The sequence below is a fragment of the Elephas maximus genome, chromosome 4 (assembly GCF_024166365.1).
Source record: "Elephas maximus indicus isolate mEleMax1 chromosome 4, mEleMax1 primary haplotype, whole genome shotgun sequence".
NCBI classification, from domain to species: Eukaryota; Metazoa; Chordata; class Mammalia; order Proboscidea; family Elephantidae; genus Elephas; species Elephas maximus.
The window spans coordinates 161,241,492-161,251,222 of record NC_064822.1 but is presented as its reverse complement, the minus strand read 5'-3'; the positions used below and the strand labels follow the sequence as shown (position 1 = coordinate 161,251,222).

The 9,731-nt window shown below is 41.9% G+C and overlaps 1 protein-coding gene across 1 annotated transcript in view; it reads left to right on the top strand.

Moving 5' to 3' along the window:
• The first annotated feature begins 17 nt into the window (after nucleotides 1–17).
• CCDC38 (coiled-coil domain containing 38) overlaps nucleotides 18–9,731 on the top strand; it is a 49,254-nt gene continuing 39,540 nt past the window's right edge. Inside the window, exons 1-3 of the mRNA XM_049884114.1 lie at nucleotides 18–50; nucleotides 1,664–1,811; nucleotides 7,062–7,118. Coding sequence (XP_049740071.1) covers nucleotides 7,076–7,118 — 43 coding nt within the window. The 5' untranslated portion in view covers nucleotides 18–50; nucleotides 1,664–1,811; nucleotides 7,062–7,075. The remainder of the gene's footprint in view (nucleotides 51–1,663; nucleotides 1,812–7,061; nucleotides 7,119–9,731) is intronic.

Genomic DNA, 9,731 nt, shown 5'->3' with positions numbered 1-9,731 from the left:
ACGTGGCCTGCGTTGATCACGTGGCCATGAGAAAGGGGTATCACCGAAGGGTGAGGGAGCCTGGAAGATTTGGGAGTTGAGGGGGCTGGGGAGAACCTCTGCCCAGGGGTGGGAACCTGTGAACGGAACCCCGGGAGGGACCGAGCAGGGATAAACCTCTGTCGCGGGGCGGGATCCTGGGGCGCTGAGGGCCCCCACTGAGGGAACCTGGGCGTGGGGAGGAGGGGGATGCGGCTCGGTTGTTGCTCTTGGGTCCGCGTGGCCGCGAAGCAGGGTGCGGGTGCAGCGAAGTTTTCGGTTGGCCAGCTCGGCTCTGGGATACCCTACCAGGCGGTCCCAGAGATGAAGGGGAGCTAGGGCGGGAAGGGTAGAGCCAAGCACAGACAATTGATAGGCGTCTCCGCCCACCTTCCCCCAAGGCCTTCTTGAAGGATAGGTTGCAACTATTCTAGGATCCAAACTCCTTGAGGTAAAACAAGTTTCAGCTGGGCCTCCCTTCACCCTCCCCCCCGTCTGTATTTGTTAGGGAAACACTGGTGGCCTGTTGCTTAAGAGTTCGGCTGCTAACCAAAAGGTCAGCAGTTTTTTTTGTTGTTGTCTTTTTTTTTTTTTAACACATCTACTCGTGGCTTCCAGTGGTTAAGAACCCGGCTGCTAACCAAAAGGTTGGCAGTTTGAATCCACCAGCTGTTCCTTGGAAACCCTATGGGGCAGTTCTACTCTGTCTTGCGGGGCGTAATGAGTAGGAATCAACTCCACAGCAATGGGTTTTTTTGTTTACGTCTACTTGCAAGGTGCCCCGGTGGTGGCGTAGCGGTTAAGCCTTTGGTTCCTAATGAAAAACGCGGAGATTTGAACCCACCAGCCGCTCCACGGGAGGAAGATGTGGCAGTCTGCTTCCCTGAAGATTACAGCCTTGGAAACCCTATGGGGCCATTCTACCCCGTCCTATAGGGTCGCTATGAGTCCGAATCGGCAGCAACTATTTTTTTTTTTTTTGTACATCTACTACTTGCGACCAAGGTTAGGGACAGAATCAAACTTCTTTAAAGAAGATGGGCTGTAATTCTCACCCGCATCTCTACCTGCCCATCGATTGCTGTGGAAACTCTGGCAGGCCCCGGTTTTGTTGACTCCTTCCCGGCTTTTCTCTCCTCTTTACCTCCAGGTATTTTTTCCAGTTTGCAAAAAGCGCAGTCAGAAGTGTCAACAGAAAAATCCACACAAGTTAGTTAGCCTGACGCCAGCAAGGCCTTAAAGGTCAAGCTGAAAATAATTGCCTCATAGTTTTGCTCTGCTTCTGACCTAATCAAAAGAGGCAGGTCCTTGAGCAGGCCAAGGACTCAGTGGCTCCTGGCTTACTGTAAACAGAAAACTGTTAGCTCTGGTCTTTACACACCGTCCAAGGACACAGTTCACAGCCCTTTTTGCTTGTGTTTGTCCAAGGTAGGAGGGGAGGAGGTGGAAGAAAAATTTTAAAAGCACTGGCCTGAGAATCTGTCTAAATCCTCATTTCTGTGTAGGAGATAAACACAGTTGTTTATTTCTTATTTAGAGAATTTGGAAGTCTGTTTACATTGGGTTGTAGAAAGGGTTGTGCAAATCAAACACAAACTGCTTCCAATAATGTATGATAAATATGGCTATTGTTAATTTTGTTTAGAGTTGGCCTAGGACTTTAGGATTGGACGTTATGAAACACCATTCTTCATTCCTGATTTGCCAGGGCCTGGAAGGCTGAATCTGCACTGAGATGGATCCAGGTCCCCCAAGTCTGCACTGATATTGCTGGTAGATTCCTCTAATTCAAGGTACAGGGTCTCTTACTAATGCTACTTATCAGTTCATCCTCCTTAGTCTCTTCAAATGCTAGTGGTTATTCACAAGACTAGAAGAGAGCAGCAGACTAGAAAGAAGACAGATCTGGATATTATCCACTTAGAAGAAAGTGTAAGCAGCCATTTCCTTATCAGCCTACTGTATATGGGCACTTTGCATACATTATCTGTGTTTGAAAATTGCAACAAGCCTGTGTGATGGGTGATACGTGTCAATGGGCCTTTCTCAGTGACCACATGTAATTGCATAAATGTTAGAGGAAAGCAAGAATTAATTAAGGCAAACCAACCAGCATGATGTTAACTTGGAAGAAAAGTATATATTTTACACCCATTTCCATGTAGATATGTAATAGGGTCTCTATAAGTCGGCATTGACTCGACGGCACTGGGTTTGGTTTTTTGGTCTATAGATAGGTAAATTTAGCATGTCCAAAAATGAACCTCTGATCTTCCCCAGTTTCACCTTCCCCCACAGCTTTCTGTCTCCATTAATGGCAACCCCATCCTTCCTTGCCTGTGGTCTTTATCTCATAACCCACATCCAAACCATTAGCCAGTCCTATAGTCTCTACTTTCAAAATATATCTAGTATATGACCACCTCTCGCCACCTCCACTACCATCCAAAGAGACCCCATTATCTCTTGACTGAATAAGGGCTGTAGCCTTCCAATGCATGTCCCTGCTCTATCCTCACCCCCTGCTGTAGACTCTTCTCAGCACAGCCATCGGGGTGACATATTTAATGGCTTCCTTCTCACTGAGTAAATGACCTACAAAGCCGTAGAGATTTGGCACTTGATATCTCTTGGACTTCCTCTATGTCTCTCCCCTTTGATCACCGCGCTTAAATCCCACCAGCCTCCTTGCTGTTCCTCAAATACACCAAGCACCTTCTTCCTTAGAAAAGGCAATGGGAGGAACATTGCTCCATATAGCTTACTATATGGCACTTATATGCACCTGAGGCTGTCCTAAATGCTGGACATATATTAACTTTTCTAACAGTCTAACTGGAAACCCTGGTAGCACAGTGGTTAAGAGCTACAGCTGCCAACCAAAAGGTCAGGCATTTCAAATCCACCAGGTGCTCCTTGGAAACCGTATGGGGCAGTTCTACTCTGTCCTATAGGGTCACTACCAGCCAGAATCGCCTTGAGGACAAGTTTTTTGGTTTTTAACAGTCTTACTAGGTAGGTGTTATTCTTATCAACCCTTTTTTGTTGCTGTTGTTAGTTGCCTTTGAATCGGCGCCAACTCAAGGCAGCCTTATGTGTAACAGAAAGAAATGTTGCCTGGTCCTGTGCCATCTTCATGATCATTGATATGTTTGAGTCCATTGTTCAGACTCTTGCTCATGCCTTTTTAAATATGGGAAAATGGAGGTATGAGGATTAAGGGGCATAGATGGGAGTCCATGCTCTTAAGCACTAACTTGTGCTGCCTCTAAAAACTAAGGCTTGCAACCACACACACACACACAAAAAAAACGTTTCCACACACCATCATTTTAAATACCTAATAGTTCTGAGATCTTTTTTCTCTTTTCATCCGATGGGAGTTGGATTTGAACTTGTATTTTCGATGTGAATTTGCAGGCATTCGCTGGGTAAACCAAAACCCTAAAACCCATTGCCTTCGAGTTGATTTCGACTCATAGCGACCCTATAGGACAGAATAGATCTGCTGCATAGGGCTTCCGAGGCTGTAATCTTAATGGAAGCAGACTGCCACATCTTTCTCCCTCAGAGTGACTGGTGGGTTTGAACTGCTGACCTTTCAGTTAGCAGCTGAGCACTTAACCGCTGTGCCACCAGGACTCGTTCGTAGAACATTTGCTAGATAATGCAATAATATTTTCCCTCTCTTTTGTAACAGAAACTTTGTTTAGCCGTCATACTATTTTTATTTTGCACAACAAAGATACTCACCAGTTTTGATGTTTTTCTGTTTGGTACATTATATTGGTTTACTCCAGAAAACTCTATAATCCTTTCCTAAGACTAGTTGGCTGGCTTTCTTTTTCTCCCTCTCTTAAGTTCTTCACCACCCATTCATTACTCATAGGTATTATGCGTCTACAGACTATTGATTTTGTTTACATGTTCTATGAATTACTGAAAAGATAGACTAAGAACAAGTGTCTGCCATTAATGGTTAGCTGAGAAGAACAATATCTTACTTCCAGTTTTTCTGTGGGTGAAAAGTGCCAGAACCCATGGATAAAACTGCTCATTGCAGATAAACTTTTGAGTTAAAGGAAACTGGTGTAAAGGTGGGAAATGTAGTAAATCTAGATAAATAGAAGGATTAAAGGGTGCAAAGTTGTGAAAAAAAAGAAATGGGCAGAATCTTATGGGTGGGGATGGATGTAGAGTGCAAAATTAAGAGAATCTTGTGGAAATCTTTAGTGTCAGCCACCCAAATTCCAAATACTGGTCAAAATAGTCATCAAGTATCACCAACGCTGCTTTTCCACCTATCAGAATGAACCCAATGACAGTGAAAATCTGTAGTGATCTGAAAAAGTACAATGTTGCTCCTATGGGTTTTTGTTAATGTTTTCTCTTTTTGAAGCTTTAACATCATTTCTTTGCTCTTTTTCATCTTTGTTTTTATAATCACTGGAAGTAAAATTGGAGCCTTGGTGGCATAGTTGTTAAGAGCTACGGCTGCTAACCAAAAGGTTGACAGTTTGAATCCACTAGCCGCTCCTTGGAAATCCTATGGGGCAGTTCTACTCTGTCCTGTAGGGTCACTATGAGTCGGAATCAACTCAATGACAACGGGTTTTTTGGTTTTAGAAGTAAAATCACATAATTAGTAAACATTAGTACATAACAGCTCTCACTGAGTGTTTGCTATATGCTAGGCAGCCTGCTAAGTTGTTTATGTACATTGCCTCATTGAGTCCTCACAAAAGCCTTCTGAGGTGAAACTATTATTCCCAGTTTATGAACTGGAAGCTGAAGCTCAGAGATTCTAAGTAATTAAAACGTAAGCTCCATGAAGACAAGAATTTTTATCCTTATTGGGGGTGGGCTGTCTTTTTTTTTTTTTTTGCCCAGTCCCCGGAACGTAGAACAGTGCCTGGGGCTGAATGAACTTGCCCTCACATTTACAAGTATATAACCAAGATTCAAAATCAGGCTTGTCCACTCCAAAGTCTATGTTCTTAACCACTTGCTGCTTTGCTTTGCTTCTGGGACATTTAGCTGTTTGATATTACTAAGGAATACATTAAAAAAAAAAAAAAAAAAACACCGCTCTCAAGTCGATTCCAACTCATAGTGACCCTATAGGAAATAGTAGAACTGCCCCCATAGGGTTTCCGAGGCTGTAAATCTTTACGGAAGCAGACTGCCACTTCTTTCTCCCATGGAGACCTGGTGGGTTTGAACTGGTGACCTTTTGGTTAGCAGCTGAGCGCTTTAACCACTGTGCCGCTAGGGCTCCTTATACATTTAAAAGGGCACCCCAAAATAAGATGATTTGTCTCATTGTTCCTGTTGTGTGCACTCCTTTTTATATAAACCCGAGTATCCTTTTTTCCTAAAATGAAAATATCTTTATTATTTTTCTCATTATAAAAGTAACACAAGCTCATTGAGAAATTTGAGTGATATAAAAAACTATAAAAAATTCAGGACAAGATTAAGGTGAGGCAAGAACGTCACAGGCACAAAATTTTAAGGGAAGCCGGAAACTCAGTGATTGGGATAAACAACATTTTAATTCATTATTTGAAAAAAATAAAAACAAATTTAAAAAATCCATGATGAACAAAGTATCCAAATTTTAAGCAAAGACAAGATCTTCGAGCCAGGACCAGGGTGAGACGAGTGAGGTACTCACTCTCAGGGTTCTACGAGTGCAGGGTCAGGTCTTGTCTTCATTTAAAAGTTTCATATTTTGTTCCTCATGGATTTTTATGCACCAATTTTGATTTGGAAAAAAGAAAAATATTGTATTAAGGAAAAGAAGCTAATTTGACAACAGATACATTAGTAACTCTTTTGAAATTCAAGAACCAGTCATGAGAAAGTTCAAATAATCTAAAATGCCTTTCCCCTATATGCTATTTTTGGAGCCCTGGTGGCATAGTGGTTAAGAGCTCAGGCTTCTAACCAAAAGGTTGGCAGTTCAAATCCACCAGCCACTGCTTTGAAACCCTTTGGGGCAGTTCTACTGTGTCCTGTAGGGTCTCTATGAGTTGGAATCAACTTGACAGTAACAGGTTATATGCTATTTTTAGAAGAAAAAGATAATATGACAAGAAAACCAGGTAATACAGAAGATGGTTTTTTTTTTAGAAAACTGGTTGATCTTTTTATACCCTTTTTTAATGGGGCTACACATCGACTTGACATCACACAACAACATCATACTGGTGTGAAATTCTGTCAGATTTTAAATAATTAAATATCTTTCCTTAAAAAATAGTGCATTAGTATTGATCTTGAAAACTGTGAGTGTTTTGGCAACCCCTTAAACGCTGTGGCCAAGGAGAATGCCTCACTCACCTAACCCTAATCCCAGACCTGGTAAAAACGAAAGAGGGGAGATTGCTCCCTATCAAAGATAACCACTATTAATGTTTGGGGAACAACCTTTCAAACACCTCTCTCAGTCTACATGAATTTTTATTCATACTATCCCAACTCTTGAAATATTTTGTCTTTTACTAAATAAAATGTAGTGGACAAAGGTAAACAAACAGTGACTATAGCATCATTTTAAGGGGCTACGTGGCAATCTGTTATACGGGTATACCACAGTTATTTAACCGACTCCCTATTTAGTACGTAACACTGTAGCAAATGTCACTGTACATACTTTTTTGCCCATTGGTCTGACTATTTTCTTGGGATAAGTTCCTAGAATTGGGGTTGCTTGGTTAAAGAATTGTGTGTACACTGCTTTTAAAACCAGTAAAGACTGTTTGGGAGTCACTGGGAGTTGAATTTAGCACTTTTATATAGTATTTGGAGTCTCTGGGCAACACAAATGGTTTGCATTTGACTACTAGCTGAAAGGTTGGCAGTTCAAACCCACCGAGAGGCACCTCTGAAGAAAGACCTGGCAATCTTCCTCTGAAAGGTCACAGCCATGAACACTCTATGGAGTGGTTCTATTCTGCACACATGGAGTCAGCAACTAACAACAATGACACACAGTGTTTGTGAAATTTTTTTAAATGTGTTTCCTTTTCTTTGGACAGGGCCAGCAGACAAAATGACATCATCAAATTTTATGTCACCATTACTAACTTCTGAAGGTAAGGAACAAATCAATCAATGAGTTCTTGCTTTGTGCCTAGTACTGTTAGGCTCCATAGTGGAGAGTAAGAAAAGGAGAGTGCTACACCATAAGCATAACACACGGTCTCTCTACATAAAGAGTTTACAAACTACCTAGAGTTTACAAAGAGAAGATTCTATTCCACTTTTTAATTCTATTTTTTTTCCCCACAGGACCTTATCATTTTAACATATGATAAAAGTTACTTACTTTATTATGTTTTTTTTTATTGTCTTTTGCCAACTCCTTGACTCAAGTCCACTTCTACCCCAAAATAAAATCTAAAAGAATAGATATCTCTGTTTTGTTCACCAGTGTATCATCAACACCTTAATAGTGCAGATAGTAGAGGCTCAACAAATATTTATTGGGGAAAGGGAGGGAGGGAAGGAGGAAGGGAGGGAGGGAGAGAGGGAGGGACAGGAGGATTACCAAAAAAAACAAACCCAGTGCCGTCAAGTCGATTCTGATGAATAGACTGGCAGCAAAAAGCAAGGTGAGAAGGAAGTGAGATTTTGTGAATGTGGTAGATGGAGTAATGCATCCACCAAAGATGTGTACATTCTAATTCCTTGGAACCTGTGAATATGTTACTTACCTAACCTGGCAAAGAAGGTTTTGCAGATGTGCTTAATTTAAGGATCTCAAGATGGGGAGATTATCCTGGAATATCTGGATAGTCCCAATCTAATCAAAAGGGTTGTAGTAAGGGGGAAGCAAGGAGGTGATGAGGATGGTAGCAGAGGTTGGAGTGATGTGCTTTGAAGATGGAGGAAGGGGCCAAGAGCCCAGGAATGCAGGCAGCCTCTAGAAGCTGGAAAAAGCAAGGAAATGGAATCTCTTCTAGAGCCTCTAAAAGGAATACAATCCTGCTGACATCTTGATTTTAGCCTTCTGAGATTCAGCATTTACTGATGAAGATCAAAGACTACAGCATTCAGTATGGATTACACCTCAACATAAAGAAAACAAAAATCCTCACAACTGGATCAATAAGGTACATCATGATAGATGGAGAAAAGATTGAAGTTGTCAAAGATTTCATTTTACTTGGATCCACTATCAACAGCCATGGAAGCAGCAGTCAGGAAATCAAACAACGCATTGTATTGGACAAGTCTGCTGCAAAAGACCTCTTCAAAGTGTTAAGAAGCAAAGATGGCATGTTGAGGACTAAGGTGCACCTGATCCAAGGCATGGTATTTTCAATTGCCTCATATGCATGCGAAGGCTGAACAATGAATAAGCAAAACCAAAGAAGAATTGATACCTTTGAATTGTGGTGTTGCTAAAGAATGTTGAATATACCACGGACTTCCAGAAGAACAAACAAATCTGTCTTGGAAGAAGTACAGCTGGAATGCTGCTTAGAAGCAAGGATGGCAAGACTTCGTCCCACATACTTTGGACATGTTATCAGGAGGGATCAGTCCCTGGAGAAGGACATCATGCTTGATAAAGTAGAAACCTGTTGCCCTTGAGTCAATTCTGACTCATAGTGACCCTAAAGGACAGAGTAGAACTGCCCTATGGGGTTTCTAAGGAGCACCTGGTGGACTCAAACTGCCGACCTTTTGGTTAGCAGCGTAGGTCTTAACAACTATGCCACCACAGTTTCTGGTAAAGTAGAGGGTCATAGAAAAAGCGGAAGACCCTCAACAAGTTGGACTGAGACAGTGGCTGCAAAGATAGGCTCAGGCATAGCAAGGATTGTGAGGATGGCACAGGACCAGGTAATTCTCATTCTGTTGTACATAGAGTTGCTAAGAGTTGGAACCGACTTGACAGCATCTAACAACAAGACCCATATCAGACTTCTGCCCCTCAGAACTATAAGACAATAAATTTATTAAGTTACTAAGTTTGTGGTAGTTTGTTACAACAATAGGAAACTAATACATTGAGGAAGAAGCAGTGGAGAGAAAGGTTCACCTAAGGTGATTAATTATCAAAGAAGGGATTTGCAAGGCAGTTTAGAAAAGAGTAATAAGTAGTATAGAAAGAGGGGGAGTTCTGAGTAGCCAGGGTTCAGCTGATAGAATTTGATTTGTAGAACTAAGAAGACCCCATATTGCAAAATTGCAGTGCTGGAGAGAGGCTGCGCTAGTTGCAGGATGAGCTGGCCGAATGAGACCCTTTGGTAACACAGGAGGCTTTGACTAATGGTGGAGTCTAGTGAGCTTTTGGGGATGTGGGTTGGAAAAAAGGGCTTGCTAGTGGCTAGCGCTTGTAGTGAGTTTATAATTCAGGAAGCTTGGTGTTCATGAGTTTAACTTTTACTGTTTCTCTGTAACTGAAATAAACGTGACTTTGAAGCCCCTAAATCTGTCTGTTGTTGTTGTTAGATGCTGTTCAGTTGGTTCTGACTCATAGCTACCCTATGCGCCACAGAACGAAACACTGCTCAGTCCTTGGCCATGCTCATAATCATTGTTATGCTTGAGCCCATTGTTGCAGCCACTGTGTCAATTTATCTCGTTGAGGGTCTTCCTCTTTTCTGCTGACCCTGTACTTTACAGAGCATGATGTCCTTCTCCAGGGACTGGTTCCTCCTGACGACATGTCCAAAGTATGTAAGATGCAGTCTTGC